The sequence below is a fragment of the Oncorhynchus tshawytscha genome, linkage group LG14 (assembly GCF_018296145.1).
Source record: "Oncorhynchus tshawytscha isolate Ot180627B linkage group LG14, Otsh_v2.0, whole genome shotgun sequence".
Classification (NCBI taxonomy): Eukaryota; Metazoa; Chordata; class Actinopteri; order Salmoniformes; family Salmonidae; genus Oncorhynchus; species Oncorhynchus tshawytscha.
In genome coordinates, this window is record NC_056442.1 from 2,866,135 (window position 1) to 2,887,227 (window position 21,093).

General features: G+C 43.0%; 1 protein-coding gene across 5 annotated transcripts in view; it reads left to right on the forward strand.

The window, feature by feature from the left end:
- Positions 1–3,360: 3,360 nt before the first annotated feature.
- LOC112231484 (phospholipid-transporting ATPase IH-like) overlaps positions 3,361–21,093 on the forward strand; it is a 78,317-nt gene continuing 60,584 nt past the window's right edge. For 4 of the 5 annotated variants that reach the window (XM_042296806.1, XM_042296808.1, XM_042296807.1 and 1 more), the window contains exon 1: positions 3,362–3,820. In XM_042296806.1, coding sequence (XP_042152740.1) covers positions 3,782–3,820 — 39 coding nt within the window. In that variant the 5' untranslated portion in view covers positions 3,362–3,781. Of the gene's footprint in view, positions 3,821–21,093 lie in introns of all 5 variants that reach the window. The other variant, XM_042296809.1, reaches the window with a different exon arrangement.

Sequence of the window (21,093 nt, forward strand, 5' to 3'; positions counted from 1 at the left end):
GCCCTCAACCGTAAGGCTCTCCAGAGGGTAGTGAGGTCTGCACAACGCATCACCGGGGGCAAACTACCTGCCCTCCAGGACACCTACACCACCCGATGCTACAGGAAGGCCATAAAGATCATCAAGGACATCAACCACCCGAGCCACTGCCTGTTCACCCCGCTGCCATCCAGAAGGCGAGGTCAGTACAGGTGCATCAAAGCTGGGACCGAGAGACTGAAAAACAGCTTCTATCTCAAGGCCATCAGACTGTTAAACAGCCACCACTAACATTGAGTGGCTACTGCCAACACACTGTCAATGACACTGACTCTACTCCAGCCACTTTAATCATGGGAATTGATGGGAAATGATGTAAATATATCACTAGCCACTTTAAACAATGCTACCTTATATAATGTTACTTACCCTACATTGTTCATCTCATATGCATACGTTGATACTGTACTCTATATCATCGACTGCATCCTTATGTAATACATGTATCACTAGCCACTTTAACTATGCCACTTGGTTTACATACTTATCTCATATGTATATACTGTACTCGATATCATCTACTGTATCTTGCCTATGCTGCTCTGTACCATCACTCATTCATATATCCTTATGTACATATTCTTTATCCCCTTACACTGTGTATGACAGTAGTTTTTTTTGGAATTGTTAGTTAGATTACTTGCTCGTTATTACTGCATTGTCGGAACTAGAAGCACAAGCATTTCGCTACACTCGCATTAACATCTGCTAACCATGTGTATGTGACAAATAAAATTTGATTTGATTTGAAATACAGCCGTATCGAAAGACAGTTATTTTGCATTTCAGAACCAGGAGTGTGGACAGTTGGGGTACAAGGCAAGTATTTCATGACCCAAGTAGTGGACAACTCTCTGTCTATGTCTCTGTCTCTTGCTCTCGCTCTCAATTCAATTTCAATTCAAGGGCCTTATTAGCATGGGAAGCATATGTTAACATTGCCAAAGCAAGTGAAGTAGATAATAAATAAAAGTGAAATGAACAATGCAAATGAACAATAAACATTACACTCACAAAAGTTCCAAAAGAATAAAGACATTTCAAATGTTATATAGTATGTCAATATACAGTGTTGTAACGATGTGCAAATAGTTAAAGTACAAAAGGGAAACTAAATAAACATGGGTTGTAATTTACAATGGTGTTTGTTCTTCACTAATTGCCCTTTTCTTGTGGCAACAGGTCACAAATATTGCTCCTGTGATGGCACACTGTGGTATTTCACCCAGTAGAAATGGGTGTTTATCAAAATTGGGTTTGTTTTCAAATTCTTTGTGGGTCTCTGTAATCTGAGGGAAATATGTGTCTCTAATATGGTCATACATTGGGCAGGAGTTTAGGAAGTGCAGCTCAGGTTCCACCTCATTTTGTGGGCAGTGTGCACATAGACAGACTTGGCTCTCAAGAGAAGACAGGCTAAGGTGTTCTTTCTCAATAGCAAGGCTATGCACACTATGTCTGTGCATAGTCAAAGCTTTCCTTATGTTTGGGGCAGTCACATTGGTCAGGTATTCTGCCACTGCGTACTCTGTTTAGGGCCAAACTAGCATTCTAGTTTGCTCTGTTTTTTTGTTAATTACTTCACACATTGGAAAGAATTATCTTTTTGTTTTCTTATAATTTGGTTGGGTCTAATTGTGTCGCTGGGGCTCTGTGGGGTCTGTGTTTGTGAACAGAGCCCCAGGACCAGCTTGCTTAGGGGACTCTTTTCCAGGTTCCTCTCTCTGTAGGTGATGGCTTTGTTATGGAAGGTTTGGGAATCGCTTCCTTTTAGGTGGTTGTAGAAATAACATCTCTTTTCTGGATTTTGATAATTAGTGGGTATCGGGCCTAATTCTGCTCTGCATGCATTATGTGGTGTTTTATGTTGTACACTGAGGATATTTTTTGCAGAATTCTGCATGCAGAGTCTCAATTTGGTGTTTGTCCCATTTAGTGAATTATTGGTTGGAAAGTGGACCCTAGACCTCACAACCATAAAAGGGCAATAGGTTCTATAACTGATTCAAGTCGCTCTCTCTCAATTCAATTAAGTTTATTGGCATGACTATGTCCCTCATTATATGGCAGGCAGCAATGTAGTGCGCTGCCAACGCACACCTCTCTGCGTCCTCCCGCAACAGGGCAGTTAGCCTATCCTCATCAGAGAGGTCTTTGAAACCTTGAGAAAGGGTTTCAAATTTGGGGAAATGACACTCTCTAATTGTTTTAAATTTGTGACATTTTGTCAGGAAATACAGCTCTGTTTTGGGTTTTGCTGTGGTGCAGTGGTTGCACAGCTTTTCCTCTACTGGGTGCCATATTTTGTTTTGACTGTGTTGTAATTTGGCTTTATCTGATTGATTGGATGTTTTGGCCCTGAGGCTTCAGTGTGTTAGTAGAGCAGGTTTGTGAACTCTCTCTTTCTCCCTCTCACAAACACACACACACTTTTTGATTTAAGTTTATTGTAGCCTGCACGTGCCAAAATGAATTAGGCTTTATGGTCCAAAACTTTACCATGGTTCGCTGCCATGCATTAATGGGGAATTTGCCATTCAATTTTGTTTCTAACTCTTAGTGCAACAGTTTTGTGAATTAGTTAAGAACAATCTAACTGTCTGTAGATCAGGCCCTGAAGCAAAGATATGCATATTCTTGGTACCATTTAAAAGGAAACACTTTTAAAAGTTTGTGGAAATGTGAAAGGAATGTATTAGAATATAACACATTAAATCTGGTAAAAGATAATACAAAGAAAAAAACAACCGTTTTGTACCATCATCTTTGAAATGGAAAAGAAAGGCCATAATGTATTATTCCAGCCCAGGTGCAATTTAGATTTTGGCCACTAAATTGCAGCAGTGTATGTGCAAAGTTTTAGACTGATCCAAGGAACCATTGCATTTCTGTTCAAAATGTTGTATCAAGACTGCCCAAATGGGCCTAATTTGTTTATTAATAACTTTTCATGTTCAAAACTATGCACTCTCCTCAAACAATAGCATGGTATTCTTTCACTGTAATAGCTACTGTACATTGGACAGTGGAGTTAGATTAACAAGAATATAAGCTTTCTGCCAATATCAGATATGTCTATGTCCTGGGAAATGTTCTTGTTACTTACAACCTCATGCTAATCGCATAAATCTACATTAGCTCAACCATCCGCAGGGGACCCACCAATCCTGAAGAAGTGTTAAGCGATTCTGCTGAGAAAAGACGAGCATGCATGCCTGATCGAAGCTGATACATTCCAGTTGGTAAGTGTGTGACACTAGAGTGCGCAAGCGCTTATGGGTCCCAGTGACGTAGCCTATGATGGAAGAAAAACTGTTATTTCCCACAGCGGAGAGCCAAGAAGATTACCGGCGCGAGGAAGGTGAGCGAGAGAAGGCAGGAGAGGGAAAAGAAGACGCTACTTCTGACTAGTAGAAGTAGGGGACTTTGCGTCTGAAACATTAGGGGAAAAGAATACTGCACTGGCTGCTGAATCATAGACTAACATGCCAGCATATGAATGAAACCAGAACTATGAAAGCGCGTGGACATTTGAGCTTTACCTTTCATAGAGAGACAAATAGGTGACTGATCGTATAGGATTACAATAGTCGCACCCAGACTATTATAGTTATTAGGCAGAAAAAGGGGACCGTCCGAAAGTCATGGAGTATAGAGTAGAAATAAAAAATTAGCTAGCGTCAAAAGATTAAAGAAGACGGTCAAAAAGAAATTGCTTGGAGCAGCTGGAACCTGTTAAAGAATGGATTTTAGCTCTATTCGGAAGTTCATCACCAGATGGGTAAGTAGCCTATTGCACTGAATTACTTTCTTGGGATCCATTTGGTTGTGCCAAAACAAAAGTATATGGGGTCTAGGCTACCAACTTGTTGGTCAGGTGGTTGCGGCTTTACAGTCTATTCTCAATGAAACGTTGTTGCGTTTCTATGAACACTTATGCGTTTCCATTTCCTATGTTGCCCTATACACTCGTACCCATATACCGGTTGAAATGGCAGATTTCCGCACTAATAAACTCCTAAATTGGAACGTAGTGGCTGTACAGGAACACTCTATACATGACGTCAGAGCTCTGGCTATGCACTTCACAGCGCTGTGTGGGTTTTGACTGACAGCCTTTCTGAATTTGAGGACCACGCACGACAAAATATTGCCCCTATCCCACCCGCTAATTGGGCAACATTTGCAAATGTTTTGTTGTCTGAATAAATTGAGGATTATAGTAAATACCGCTTTGATGTCATACAGGCAAGCCAATCAGTGAGTCCAAATGTGAACTTCACATTTCAAAATGATAAAACTCATGTCGTATACAGTGTCAACGTTTATGACCATTTATGTTTTATGTACAGTTACAAGATGACATGTCGTCATACTCTTTGTTGTTCTGAACAGAATGAGACTGTTTATTATGAAGAAAATGTGTCTTGGCACGCGCACCCGAATGCACTAATGACTCCTTTCTATGTACACCAAAAGTACGATTTGTTTCTCTGAATTGCCTCGTAAAAGCTGTTAGATCGTATTTTATAACTTAGCTAGTCATGTTGGCAATAGAACAAGCTTTCAAATCATGCCCACCTGACCTAGATTGCGATTTATAACGGACCGTTTTTGGGTTGTGTAAACAACAGTAATTGTGTGATGGCGGTGATTCAGGTCTGTTCCAAATGAAAGAATTACAAGTGTGCTTGTTCTAGTTCCTCAACGTCACAGCTAGGAGAGCAAAAAAATGACCTTATAGTTGAAGACTCTTCTTTGAGTCATTAAAAGTGCATTGCAATTGCTTAGGAACTGTGCACACTTTGGAGAGGTGTGGTTACTTGGAGACACCAGTTAGTACTCTCACTCAAACGTTGTTTGAAACAAAAAACAAATGTTTTTGTTTTATGTTTCAAACGTTGTTTGAAACAAAAAACAAATGTTTTTGTTTTATGTTTCACCTACCCCACACCCCATTCAGGTTACTGAATGTGTCCAGAGTATTTTCAGATTTCGTTATCAACAAATGTGGCGTAAATGTAAAATGCACATAAAATCAAGTGTAATGTTTGGATGGTTTTTTTTTTGTCAGGTGAGCTGTTTTGTACTCATCTTTCGTCTCATAATTTTCTTCAAACTGTTCCCTTTCAGTTGCTACAATGGTTATGCATTTTAATATTTCTTCTGTAAGAAACATTTCAATTTAGCCCTATCCATATCGGCCAATTCCCTAGAGTGTGAAAGGTTAAATAGGCTACATCATAACAATTAAAATAAATTAAGCAAGAAGTGTGTAATGGGTCGGTTTAAACTATTTGAATTGCACAATGTCACTATCGTCTTGACTCTGTAAGGTGAAGTATGGACTCAGCTTAGAATACGGAAAGAGCAAACCATCATAGTTGCATTTAAACCACAATTGAAGTCTATAGGGTTCTACAATTGTTCCTCGAGCTTAACAGAGTAGTCACTTGTAGCCTATTAGATTTGTGTATGTAATTTATAGCCTAGTTGCTGACAAAATCATTTATTGATATGTTTGTCTTCTGTCATCACCAGGAACCTGTGCTGACTGCTGATACAGCATCAATGTCACCTCGTGTCTTTTTCATGAAATAGATTCTGATATAACCGCACGTTGGTCGGCAGATAGGATAAAGTCAAACTGATGTGCGCAATGACAGACGTAATTGACAGCACACGCCAAACCATCAATTCAGTATGTTTTAATTTAGGAAGAATAATGATTGACAACTGACTCATTGACTGAAATGTAAATATAACAATAATGGAATTGAACTCATGAGGTAGAGACCCCTGGTAAAGTTTTGTAAAACAACAACATCCCAACAGTGCAAATACACACTTCTAATTTATTTATGTTCTGTGTTGCATGTTAAAAGATTAAGCAAAAATATTTCAGATATCCATAAACCACCTGTTCATAAGTTTACATCAGAGGAGGCTGGTGGGAGGAGCTATAGGAGGACGGGCTCATTGTAATGAATGGAATAAATGGAACAGATTCAAACATGGTTTCCATATGTTGGATGTGTTTTGATACCGTTCTATTCCAGCTGTTACAATGAACCCATCCTCCTATAGCTCCTCCCACCAGCCTCCACTGGTTTACCTAAAGCAAACAAACACTCCTTCTGTCTTTATGACCAGGCAAGAACACATCCCATTACCACACATTAGACCATATGTCTAGCATAGTTTTGTGGAGATTTCGTAATCCAGTGGTTTTAGTGTTGATGTGTGCTGCTGGGGAAATCAATAGCTTACAGTGGAGACTATGGGCTGTGGGTTATCCAGTTCAGTACAGTAATGCGTGTTTGGCGCTAATCCAGAGGGCTGCTCCCATGAGGCCACGGGGTCCGAGGCATTTGAAGAAGCTTATGGACATATTACTGACTGTAGCCATTAACTGAATGAATGAGACATAGCGTGGTGCTCTCAGGTATTAAAGGGTAGCTGCCCAGTGCACACACCTGGCTCTCTGGGCTTAATATGCATACTGCTTATAGATCTGAATTGTGGAGGAGAGAAACTTCAGTTTATTCAATTTTGTGCTTCAGTGATTATTTGTGATGAATGGATCACCTCAATAACATGGCATCTTTGGCTCAACAACAAAACTACACAGAACATCAATGGATTAGTCGGGGTATACATGCGAGTCGTCCAGCGCGTCACCTCTGAAGGCCATGACTGTAGCCGCGTGTTGAGACGTGTGTTTATCAGCAAACAGACGGGCTGACAGACAGGCTGACAGACAGACAGACTCTGATTCACACAGCCTCGCTCTGTTGAGAGATGATGGGCGTGAATTAAAGAACAGCAAATAGTGATGTCGTCTTGGTGATTGGCTATAAACCTACACCCATAGGACTTCACTACATACATGACTATTGAATAACATACTGTAACTTTTGATGGGCAGTCCTGCAGTCCTGTGACAGTGAGTAGAGGGAGGAAAGCCCTTGGATGCAGTACGCACTGGGTTAGTTAGTCACGAGGGGACTGTGGAGAGAGCGAGAGTGTAATGTGTAACGAAAAGCTCGGGCCCCCCTGAACTTTGATCTAATGCGTAGTAATGCTGTCTGGCGTTAGGAGAAAAGAGGAGGAGAAAAAGAGGAGAGGAGAAGATTTTTACACACACACACACACAGTTATGCAAGTGTACCTTTTTTAGGTTGACAATTTCAAATTGTCATTCCCGCAAAAGTGTTCGAAGGCAGCACTGTAATCTTTGTAGCTGTCAGTTTGCACAAGGTGCCCGCTGTTCCTCTCCTGGTTGTCTTTTTATGCATTTTTCCACCATCTCCTCCTTGTCAACATGTCATGATTCTGTCATCAGTCTCAGCCAATGACATCTGTTTGCTATTCAATTATTTGGATCCCACAGCAGCTACTCTTCCCTATTCCTGAGGGTTCACTCAAAACACAAGTACAAAATCATACACATACACAGAAACATAGAAACAACAACAGCATAGAGACAGTAATGCATTATTCATTAACACGAAGGTGAGCGATGAAACATGTATGAAGCAGATCGGGCGACCGACCGACAGACACAAGCACACAACAGTAACACACTGGTCAATACTAGAAAGGTGGGACAGAGCCTGAAACTCTCTGGCCATGGCTGTTTGGCTGCTGACTAATCTGCTCGTCTGGACAGGAAGTCTCTCTCCTGCTGACTTCCTGTCTCCTGGGGATTAGGTTAGGAGTGGGGGAGCTCTCTCTCTCTCTCTCTCGCTGTCCACATAGATAGATAATCTCATTTATACTCGCCAGGGGGAGGGACCTTAATGAAACACTAGAACCACATCATGATATAATGGGGTCATGTTGTTGAGAGGTGATTATGAGGTGAATATACAGACATGTAAATGATCATATCTGACTGCACAATGGATCTCTCCAACTGGGACAAGAAGATATTGAATTAATTTGCTTTGAAAGGGAAACTCATGAGCATGTAATGTTACCATTATGTAAAGTAGCCTATACTCTGTTACATTAGATGTACTGTATAGCATGTTCTTAGTGTTTCATTATTCCTGATAGTCAGTAATACAGTACTACAGCATCTGTGTCCACCAGTGGGATACTTACACAGGGTCTACTGCCTATGTATGGTGTTGTGACTGTTGTGCTGTGTTTCTAGGGACAGAACGGGACAGGAGGGACGTTTTGGGATTAGTAGGATCTGAGCTAAACGGATAACGGGCCATGACACCACTTGTCGTTAGTGTTTAGACTTAGGATCCGGTCAGGGGTTTCTAAAGTTCACACAAACACTTTATCTGATCAAAAAAACATTTTTTTTTGTTGTTGTGCAAATGTCATCAATTCAAAAGCTGTACTGTACATTACAATATGATGTAATATGCTTGGTCTCTTTAAAACCATTTTTCCGAGATAAAGAAAAAAAAGCTAATTTCCTTGACGGAGGCTTGCTGCATGAAAATACTATGCAACTCTCAATGGACATGAGTACGTATTTCCCCTGAAGACCTCACTCATAGAGCTTCGACTCAAGCTTCCCGTATTGATCTAGCTGTAGCCAGGTTAAATAGCAGTATTATGACTGTGTGAGCTGTGTAATCACAGTGTTATCACACCTCGCTGCACCCACCCTCCGTGTCTCTCGGACCAGGGTCTTTCAGCCAGGTGGTAATAACATATGACTTAACACCCTCATACTGTACGTGTGTCTCTGTGCGGACAGACTGGGCTACTTCTTGAACAGGGATCCACAGAGCTCCTCCTTATTCCATTTTGTCTTGTTGCTCTCCTTTAAGTATCCGGTTAATTCCTTTCCATCCAATAACATTCTACTTTCCATTCATTTGGTTCCAACATGGTGCCCATCATAATTCTAGAATCTCAAAGCAAGTTGACCACCAAACTCTGTATATCTTTGGCCCTGCCTATAACTATTGAGCTGCTACAGCTCCAGTATTACCAACCGTACTGCTGAGTATCAACCTACACAGGGAGGGCCCTGTGGACCAAGAGGCTGATGATGGATTGCAGTGATTTAATGAAGCAGAAAAGGCCACATCAGGAGAGATTGAGCCAGTGAGTGGTTGAACTTGGTAATGTTCCACGTGTTGGTTGCGGGCCCTTGGATAGGAACACTAAATCAAATCCAATCAAATTTATTTATATAGCCCTTTGTACATCAGCTGATATCTCAAGTGCTGTACAGAAACCCAGCCTAAAACCCCAAACAGCAAGCAATGCAGGTGTTGAAGCACGTTGGCTAGGAAAAACTCCCTAGAAAGGCTAAAACCTAGAGAGGAACCAGGCTATGAGAGGTGGCCAGTCCTCTTCTGGCTGTGCCGGGTGGAGATTATAACAGAACATGGCCAAGATGTTCAAATGTTCATAAATGACTAGCATGGTCAAATAATAGGTCTGGGACAGGTGGCAGGTCCGGGGAACAGGTCAGGATTCCATAGCCGCAGGCAGAACAGTTGAAACTGGAGCAGCAGCACGACCAGGTGCTGATAAAGAGTGCTGATAAAGGGGGGCATAACCCTTAATGCGGTCCCCCTCAGAGAATCAGATCTCACTACACAGCACACACTCATTCTTTAGAGATCACACAGAGACAGGAACATTGCTCAGGTGCATCTCAAAAGGTTGAAATGGCTTTGTGCTCAATTCAATCCAATCTCAATGACCGTACTCCCTTTCTTTTAGCAGTGTTTTGTTATTAGGTCACTGGTCCCAGAGGGAGCTGCTCAAAACCTGTTCCATGTGATCCAACTGAAACGGTTCTAATCTACAGTGATGTCAGGATGAAAGTAGCCCAGCACGACACATTCATAAAACTGAATGTAGATAGAAATGTGATAGAACACTGTATGATAGAACATTGTCCATTCTACACAATACATTTCTATGTGGAGGGATCGTTTAGGACATTCTGTCCTAGAGAACAGAGCCCCTCTACCTATCCACAGCAGTGTCAGAGGAGAATGAGCCAGCCTAGCACAGCAGACAGTGGTGATGTAATAGCAATGGATGGTGGATGAGCATTTGTCAGTTTGATAGGACCTTAGTGAAGTGAAGCGTGAAAGTCCTCACTGTTCGAATAGGAGAGATTCTCAACTTCTAGACTTGATGAACTGCACGCTCAGCCTGGAAATACATTATGAAAGAGAGAGAGAGAAAGAGCTTGACATTCCCTTTGATCTATTATGACTGATATTAATCAGATTATTGACGAGCAACTAGTTACAAATGGACGTCCCTCCTCACGGTCCCCTGCTGGGATGGAAATGAGGAGCTAATGGTTAAATAATTGTCAGAATTCTTGAAGAATGTGCCATGACAACTTGGAGACACACTGTCTGTCCTTGGAATAAATTGTGTGAATGAGTGTAAGATGGGGAGAGGGGGGTGTCTTGAGCCTCCTTGAAACAGACTGTCACTGAGTAAAAGAGGAAGAGATGGAGAGAGGAGATGAAAGAGAGGGGGGAGTGGCTGAGGGCACAGGTGGCAGCTTTATTTCACGGCTGATAGGGAGCTAATGAAACACAGAGGCGTAGTACTATTTTATCCACTGTGTCAACACCATAGGTGAGAGCCGTGGTGCAGCGTACCAAAGTATAGATCCTCCTCCTGTTCCCACAGTGACGACCAAGGACATCAGGGTTCATGCACCCAGCTCTCTGGCCCGTGTCCGGACGAGCGGTGCGGAAAACCAGAGTGTGATCCCCTTTTAAAAAAACCTTTTCAGGGTTATAATGGAGCACAAAGACTAGTTCGATTAGAAGTTAATGGTTGGTTCTATAGACGTCACACTGCTGATGTGTTTAGGCTGTGACCTCTGACCTTTCAACATTGGTTGTCGTCATAGAAAACATTTTAAACACTCGTGATTGACTGTCTATGGCTTGTCTGTCATACATAATGTACAAGAAAGGTCGTCTGAAAACTAGAACAAAGACATGGCAGTCTGAATTTTAACTTTGGTCTTCATCACGTAAGGATGTGTTCTCTGCAGCAGAAAACTGATAGTGTCAAAGTGTCATTCTGTTTTGACATGAAAAACACACACCATCTCCTATTAATCGAAGATAATTATATTTTTCTGAATTGTACCATGTTCTAACAAAGATCCTGCTACAACTCTGTTGTCTCTGATCATCAGAGGAAGACCTCAGTCTCACAGAGGAACACCTCAGTGTAGACAGAGAGATTTTGTTTCCCTGGAGTACTGGGTCATTGGATCATCATGTGACCGCCCACCAGCCAGCAGGCCTGGGGTGAGGCATTACACACTCACAGGAAAAGGGGAAAGGTTTTGTCGACTGAAACCGGTAACGAGAGAGAGAAGGGTTGGGGAATGAGAGAGAGGCTTTATAATAATGTGGTGATGGAAGTCCAATTGAATTGTCTGGGTAATAAAAACAATCTCTTCATGCTCTGAACTGTGGTTGAGTGGATTGTGAGGACATGGAAAGTGCTGGAATGGGGGCTTTCTGAGGTCATTGTGTCACCACTGACTAAAGTAGACTTAAATATAAGCTGAGTGTACAACACATTAGGAACTCCTTCCTAATGTTGAGTTGACCTTTCTTGATACACACAGGAAACTTGCGCCTGACACCTACCTCTCTACCCCGTTCAAAGGCAGTTCAATATCTTGTCTTGCCCATTCACCCTCTGAATGGCATGTGTACACAATCCATGTCTCAATGCTTAAAAATCATTCTTTAACCTGTCTCCTCACCTTCATCTACACTGATTGAGGGGGATTTAACAAGTAAACTAATAAGGGATCATAGCTTTCATGCAGAGCTGCTGTGAAGGAAGTTGTCAAAGAAGTGAGTTTGTGTTTATCCAGGAACTCCTGACCCCACCTACCGTCAACCAATCGTTATAGCTATACGAAACCTCACCCTGTGCAATTGGGTCCTGAACTTCCAGATGGGCCACCCCCAGGTGGTGAAGGTAGGAAACAACATCTCCACTTCGCTGATCCTCAACACTGGGGCCCCACAAGGGTGCGTGCTCAGCCCTCTCCTGTACTCTCTGTTCACCCATGACTGCGTGGCCATGGGTGATGTCGATTATGGCAGCCCCCCGCTCCTCTCTGATTCAGAGGGGTTGGGTTAAATGCAGAAGACACATTTCAGATGAATGCATTCAGTTGTACAACTGACTAGGTATCCCCCTTTCCCAAACTACCTGCCCTCCAGGACACTTACAGCACTCTATGTCAAAGGATCATCAAGGACAACAACCACCCGAGCCACTGCCTGTTCACACCGCTACAATCCAGAAGGCGAGGTCAGTACAGGTGCATCAAGCTGCGACCGAGAGACTGAAAAACCGCTTCTATCTTAAGGCCACCAGACTGTTAAACAACCATCACTAACATAGATAGGCTGCTGCCAACATAAAGACTTGAAATCATTGGCCACTTTAGTAAATGGATCACTAGTCACTTCAATAATGCAACTTTAATAATGTTTACATATCTTGCATTACTCATCTTATATGTTTATACTGTATTCTATACCATCTTGCCTATGTCGCTCTGTCATTGCTCATCCATATATTTATATTCTTATTCCATTTTTTTACTTCGATTTGTGTGTATTAGATAGTTGTTGGGGAATTGTTAGATATTGCTGCACCGTCGGAACTAAAAGCACAAGTATTTTGTCAGACTCGCAATAACATCTGCTAACCATGTGTATGTGACCAGTAACATCTGCTAACCATGTGTATGTGACCAATAACATCTGCTAACCATGTGTATGTGACCAATAACATCTGCTAACCATGTGTATGTGACCAATAACATCTGCTAACCATGTGTATGTGACCAATAACATAACCATGTGTATGTGCTAACCATGTGTATGTGACCAATAACATCTGCTAACCATGTGTATGTGACCAATAACATCTGCTAACCATGTGTATGTGACCACTAACATCTGCTAACCATGTGTATGTGACCAATAACATCTGCTAACCATGTGTATGTGACCAATAACATCTGCTAACCATGTGTATGTGACCAATAAAATTTGATTTGATTCACCTGGTCAGTCTGTCATGGAAAGAGCAGGTGACCTTAATGTTTTGTACATTCAGTGTATGTGTGTGTATATCTGTCATATCCTGTGATCAAATATCACAGATGATCGTGTTCGTTGTCCACATATTGTGAGTGGGCTGAGGCACCGTAATGATACAAGTATTACAATTTGCTTAATTGCCTAATCTGATCTCACAAATACATTATTTTTCAACTTTTACCTAGCGAGCTCCGTGAACTTCAGAACAGATTTCCATTGTTTCAGTATCACTTCCCTACCATGTCCTTTTGTCTCTGCGTGCTTAGAAATCCCTCAGTCTAGGCCTGTAATCTGCTAAATGATCTATTTAAAGATAGCTGGCTCTTGCTGGCAGCCTTTTGTCTATCAAACGCCTGGTGAGGTGAGTGGATACAATGTGCCCACAGATCGATTTGAAGCGTTTAGGAGAGAAGAGCGAGGCTGCTGTCAGTGATCTGACGGAGAGGTATTGGGTTGTTATGCCTGGCTGCACGTTGAGTGAGTGTGAGAGAGATTTCTGCTCAACCTCAACTCTCTCCGTTCAAAACTTTCACTGGTATCGATTTTCAATGTTCATTCAAACGAATGAAATAAAGGGTTAAAGGAGTCAGAGCTGTGACTGTGGTCTGTGTTGTCCCCTGGCTGGCTCCTAGCTCTATGACAGGGAGGTTCCTGACAGGTCTATGCTATTTTTGGTCCTGACTTTAGCTGGTGAATGTTTTATAGGTAGTAGGAGATTGACTGGTGCTGCTAAGGTGAGAGTGTAGTTAAGTGATGCCACAGGGCCAACACACACACACGCCTGGCTCTAGTCTGGAGGATTAGATAACACCACGGACAGACATCCTTAAAGCCTCTGTATGGTCAGTCTGAGGTCTGCAGTGGCTGTACAGCATTTACTGAGATACGGCCTCTGCAGAAGTCAGGGCATGTATATTTCTTATGCTTCTCAGAGCTTTTGTGAAGGAAGTTGTCAAAGAAGTGTTTGTGTTTATACAGGAAGCCCCAATCATGTCAATGCAGAGCTTTACAAGCCCTCCTCATTGTTACAATATGTGGCTGGTGCACGGCGATGTAACCTTTTACACTGAGACCAGAGAGACACTTTCACTGTGATGCTCCCACTTACACCTCCGCTAGGTTTTTGAACACAGACTTAGAATTGACAGGTCTTTTTTTTGGCATTTCTGTTTTGGAGTCTGTTCTATTGTCATTTGATACATTCTTAGCTACTTTTATTTAATCAGGGGAGTCCAGTTGAGACCAGTGTTCATTTTCAATGGTGGCCTGAGACCACAAAGCAAAAGATTTTAAAGAAATATAACAAGATCCAATAACAAGTACTTTACATTACATTAGAACACAAGCAACATCACAGCCTTCATTAAGAAGTTACTAAATCAATCAGTCAAAACTATTGCACACCTCTGTGAACTCATTCATCATCAGGGTTTCAAACTGCCCTAGTGGCACCAGGGAATCTAAATGTAATACATTTTGTGGAGCGCGAGAACTAAAAGCGGATTTACCTAATTCCACGGAGACCCGAGGAATCTGAAGAGTTAACCAACCCTGTGAATGGGTTTGGTATCTCATTCATTTATATGTTGGAAGCTTGTGTAGTTTCTAAAGTTTGAATTGATGGGAGTGGAGGTATAATCAAATCTGGCTGAGCACAGAGCTCTGAGGTGTTCCTCACAATGCCTGTGTTCAGTAGAGCTGAGCAGATTAGGTTAACATATTTACCCCTGCTGAAGGGTCAGCTGGTCTGATCCCACCACACAGTCAGTCCCCCATCACATGACTAAGGCCTGTGTGATCATGTGACTGTTTAGCCCAGAACAGAACTGCCTCTATGGTGTAACATGCACACTAGTGTGACCATGTAGATGATCAGTCACGGGGAGCTTTGTTTGGAATCTGTTGAACACAGATATGAATCCTAAGGCTAAAATCTTTTGGCGACAACATCTTGAGTTTTTATGTGCACTTGGTTTGATTGTTGTCGGGTTGAGTTGGGTGTTTCCCTGTCTCTGGAATGCAGTGTGTGTGTGTGTGTGTGTGTGTGTGTGTGTGAGTGTGGTAGCTTTAGACAAAGGGGGTTTGTCTGAGGAAGTCACACAGAGACCATGTGAGTGGATGACTGGCTGCTGTGGCCGTCCTGGGAAGAGAGAGGAGAGGACCAAACCTGGCACCACTCTACAGACGAACAGACTAGCTGCCGTCACATAGCCATTTCTGGGAGTCATACTGCTTATGAAACCACATGAACACACTGATAACCTGCACCTTTGTTACTCTGCACCTTTTCCACTTGACGTTAGTAATGCATTGTGATGGAAATGTTCTGTGTGTATTCAATCGTATGTTTAGAATAATGCTGCTGTCTAATAACCTGTCATGCATGGTTGGGTTCATGAGAGTGACAGATTGACTAAGCAATTTGGCAGTATGCCCAGAACATTGCTCTGGGAACCAAAAGAAGTATCTCAGTTTCAAGGTAAGAAGCCTGGTGTGGTATCAGTCAGTCTCATGCAGGAACCAACCTTGCTTATATGACTTGTTTGTGTAGCAGTATTAAAGAAAAATTGTACCCCCTTTTTCTCCCCGATTTTCTTGATATCCAACTGGTAATTAGTCTTGTCCCAATGCTGCAACTCCCGTACGGACTCGGGAGAGGCGAAGGTCGAGAGCCGCACGGCCCAGCCAAGCCGCACTGCTTCTTGACACAATGCCCGCTTAACCCGGAAGCCAGCCGCACAAATGTGTCAGAGGAAACACCTTAAACCTGGCGACCGGGTCAGCGTGCATTGCACCCGGCCCACCACAGGAGTCGCTAGAGCGCGATGGAACAAGTACATCCCGGCTGGCCAAAACCTCCCCGGACGACGCTTGACCAACTGTGCACCGCCCCATGGGTCTCCCGGTCGCGACAGAGCCTGGACTTGAACCAGGACCTCTAGTGTCACAGCTATCACTGCGATGCAGTGCCTTAGACTACTGCGCCACTTGGAACTCCCCTTTAAAGTTTCATCAGGCTTGTATTGAGTTTGTGAACCCCTCAGTCCGTGACAATACAGATTGCTTAATTTACTTGACATTAGTAATGAATCATACTTTGAGGAACAGCATTTTTGTTTCCCATCCAAGCATTGACAGTGAAACAGCGTCTGTCACAGTGTGCCATGAATCAGTAGGATAATATGATAAGTCTTCTCACCATGTAGCAGACGGCCAGTCGGCAATTCATGGAAATAGACTAATTAGTCTGGTTCCATTCTGCTGCACCCTAATATCCACCACTTCACACCCCCTGGAGCCTGTCTGGTCCTGCCTGGGACAAAACACAGCCTTGGTTACACTCAGCTCTGGGTGGACTGACTTATAGCCCTGGGACTGGGACAAGTCGGCCTCTACAATAACAAAGAGCCTGGGACGCTGGGACTTAGGTGTTGCTGTTTCCTATCACTCTGTGCTAACCCTAACCTCCAAGATGGCTACGATATCATCTTGTGCCATGGTCTGTGTGTGTAGTGTCTCCTGGAACAAAAGGAGGAAGTGAGAAGATGATTTATGAGGAGATGGTGTATCGAAGGCCCAGGAGGTTTGGGCTAGTATAGCTTAGCATAGCCTCTTCCTCTGTCCTACCCACTGTAGCATGGAGAAATGAGTTTATTAACAGAGTTATTCAGCAGCTGTCCTGTACTGAGCCTTACAGCAGACTACTGTATGACCCCGTGCATAAAAAAAAAATATTCACATTTATTTAACCAGGTAGGCTAATTGAGAACAAGTTCTCATTTACAACTGCGACCTGGCCAATATAAAGCAAAGCAGTTCGACACATACAACAACACAGAGTTACACATGGAATAAACAAACATACAGTAGAACAAGTCTATATACAGTGTGTGCAAATGAGGTAGGATAAGGGAGGTACGGCAATAAATAGGCCATGGTGGCGAAGTAATTACAACATAGCAATTAAACACTGGAATGGTAGATGTGCAGAAGATGAATGTGCAAGTAAAGATACTGGGGTGCAAAGGAGCAAGATAAATAAGTAACAGTATGGGGATGAGGTAGTTGGATGGGCTATTTACAGATGTGCTGTGAGCTGCTCTGACAGCTGGTACTTAAAGTTAGTGAAGGAGATATGTGTCTCTAACTTCAATGATTTTTTTTTTTCTTCAGTTCGTTCCAGTCATGGGCAGCAGAGAACTGGAAGGAAAGGCTGCCAAAGGAAGAATTGGCTTTGGGGGTGATCAGTGAGATATACCTGCTGGAGCGCGTGCTACGAGTGGGTGCTGCTCTGGTGACCAGTGAGCTGAGATAAGGCAGGGCTTTACCTAGCAGAGACTTGTAGATGACCTGGAGCCAGTGGGTTTGGCGACGAGTATGACGCGAGTGCCAGCCAACAAGATCATACAGGTCACAGTGGTGGGTAGTATATGGGGCTGTGGTGACAAAACGGATGGCACTGTGATAGACTGCATCCAATTTGTTGAGTAGAGTGTTGGAGGCTATTTTCTAAATGACATCGCCGAAGTCGAGGATTGGTAGGATTGTCAGTCACTCTATCAGAGAAGTAGTTGGTGAACCAGGCGAGGCAATCATTTGAGAAACCAAGGCTGTTGAGTCTGCCGATAAGAACGTGGTGATTGACAGAGTCGAAAGCCTTGGCCAGGTCGATGAATACGGCTGCACAATAATGTCTCTTATCGATGGCGGTTATGATATATTTTAGGACCTTGAGCGTGGCTGAGGTGCACCCATGACCAGCTCTGAAACCAGATTGCATAGCGGAGAAGGTACGGTGGGATTCGAAATGGTCAGTAATCCATTTTTTTACCTGGCTTTCGAAGACCTTAGAAAGGCAGAGTAGGATAGATATAGGTCTGTAGCAGTTTGGGGCTAGAGTGTCTCCCCCTTTTGAAGAGGGGGATGACCGCGGCAGCTTTCCAATCTTTGGGAATCTCAGACGATACGAAAGAGAGGTTGAACAGGCCAGTAATAGGGGTTGCAACAATTTCGGCAGATCATTTTAGAAAGAGAGGGTCCAGATTGTCTAGCCCGGTTGATTTGTAGGGGTCCAGATTTTGCAGCTCTTTCAGAACATCAGCTATCTGGATTTGGGTAAAGGAGAAATGGGGAGGCTTGAGTGAGATACTGTGGGGGGTGCAGGGCTGTTGATCGGGGTAGGGGTAGCCAGGTGGAAAGCATGGCCAGCCGTAGAAAAATGCTTATCGAAATTCTCAATTATAGTGGATTTATCGGTGGTGACAGTGTTTCCTAGCCTCAGTGCAGTGGGCAGCTGGGAGGAGGTGCTCTTATTCTCCATGGACTTTAGTGTCCCAGAACTTTTTTGAGTTTGTGCTACAGGATGCAAATTTCTGCTAAACAAGCTAGCCTTAGCTTTTCTAACTGCCTGTGTATATTGGTTCCTAACTTCCCTGAAAAGTTGCATATCACGGGGGCCATTCGATGCTAATGCAGAACGCCACAGATGTTTTTGTGCTGGTCAAGGGCAGTCAGGTCTGGAGAAAACCAGGGGCTAAATCTGTTCCTGGTTCTACATTTGTTGAATGGGGCATGCTTATTTAAGATGGTGAGGAAGGCACTTTTAAAGAATAACCAGGCATCCTCTACTGACAGGATGAGGTCAATATCATTCCAGGATATCCGGGCCAGGTCGATTAGAAAGGCCTGCTCGCAGAAGTTTTTTAGGGAGCGTTTGACAGTGATGAGGGGTGGTCGTTTGACCGCAGACCCATTACGGATGCAGGCAATGAGGCAGTGATCGCTGAGATCCTGGTTGAAGACAGCAGAGGTGTATTTGGAGGGCAAGTTGGTTAGGATGAAATCTATGAGGGTGCCCGTGTTTATGTCTTTTGGGGTTGTACCTGGTGGGTTCATTGATAATTTGTGTGAGATTGAGGGCGTCAAATTTAGATTGTAGGATGGCCGGGGTGTTAAGCATGTCCCAGTTTAGGTCACCTAGCAGCACTGGAGCTGTCCTGTACTGAGTCTTACAGCAGACTACTGCATGGATGAGGTGTTATTTAATTAACATTAGGCTACACATTCTATGAACCACATGTGTGGAATGCAGTTAGTACCTAGGCCTATGTTTCGTCATGCCCCAAATGTCATTTCACTGCAACATTACAATTCCATATACAGTGCCTTGCGAAAGTATTCGGCCCCCTTGAACTTTGCGACCTTTTGCCACATTTCAGGCTTCAAACATAAAGATATAAAACTGTATTTTTTGTGAAGAATCAACAACAAGTGGGACACAATCATGAAGTGGAACGACATTTATTGATATTTCAAACTTTTTTAACAAATCAAAAACTGAAAAATTGGGCGTGCAAAATTATTCAGCCCCCTTAAGTTAATGCTTTGTAGCGCCACCTTTTGCTGCGATTACAGCTGTAAGTCGCTTGGGGTATGTCTCTATCAGTTTTGCACATCGAGAGACTGAAATTTTTTCCCATTCCTCCTTGCAAAACAGCTCGAGCTCAGTGAGGTTGGATGGAGAGCATTTGTGAACAGCAGTTTTCAGTTCTTTCCACAGATTCTCGATTGGATTCAGGTCTGGACTTTGACTTGGCCATTCTAACACCTGGATATGTTTATTTTTGAACCATTCCATTGTAGATTTTGCTTTATGTTTTGGATCATTGTCTTGTTGGAAGACAAATCTCCGTCCCAGTCTCAGGTCTTTTGCAGACTCCATCAGGTTTTCTTCTAGAATGGTCCTGTATTTGGCTCCATCCATCTTCCCATCAATTTTAACCATCTTCCCTGTCCCTGCTGAAGAAAAGCAGGCCCAAACCATGATGCTGCCACCACCATGTTTGACATTGGGGATGGTGTGTTCACGGTGATGAGCTGTGTTGCTTTTACGCCAAACATAACGTTTTGCATTGTTGCCAAAAAGATCAATTTTGGTTTCATCTGACCAGAGCACCTTCTTCCACATGTTTGGTGTGTCTCCCAGGTGGCTTGTGGCAAACTTTAAACGACACTTTTTATGGATATCTTTAAGAAATGGCTTTCTTCTTGCCACTCTTCCATAAAGGCCAGATTTGTGCAATATACGACTGATTGTTGTCCTATGGACAGAGTCTCCCACCTCAGCTGTAGATCTCTGCAGTTCATCCAGAGTGATCATGTGCCTCTTGGCTGCATCTCTGATCAGTCTTCTCCTTGTATGAGCTGAAAGTTTAGAGGGACGGCCAGGTCTTGGTAGATTTGCAGTGGTCTGATACTCCTTCCATTTCAATATTATCGCTTGCACAGTGCTCCTTGGGATGTTTAAAGCTTGGGAAATCTTTTTGTATGCTTTAAACTTCTTCACAACAGTATCTCGGACCTGCCTGGTGTGTTCCTTGTTCTTCATGATGCTCTCTGCGCTTTTAACGGAGCTCTGAGACTATCACAGTGCAGGTGCATTTATACGGAGACTTGATTACACACAGGTGGATTGTATTTATCATCATTAGTCATTTAGGTCAACATTGGATCATTCAGAGATCCTCACTGAACTTCTGAGAGAGTTTGCTGCACTGAAAGTAAAGGGGCTGAATAATTTTGCACGGCCAATTTTTCAGTTTTGATTTGTTAAAAAAGTTTGAAATATCCAATAAATGTCGTTCCACTTCATGATTGTGTCCCACTTGTTGTTGATTCTTCACAAAAAAATACAGTTTTATATCTTTATGTTTGAAGCCTGAAATGTGGCAAAAGGTCGCAAAGTTCAAGGGGGCCAATGGCAAGGCACTGTACGTAGCTAAAAGACTTACTGTATGTGCAACTATTAAATGTAGTGTGACTATTTCATGTAACAGTCACCTTCAGGGTGCAGGAGTATTGATGATATGTCAGCAGTGTAGTTATGGCATTCCATAGTTGGGCTGGTTCAGTGTGACATAAAGACTAATGGAAACCTGGAGCAGGTATTACG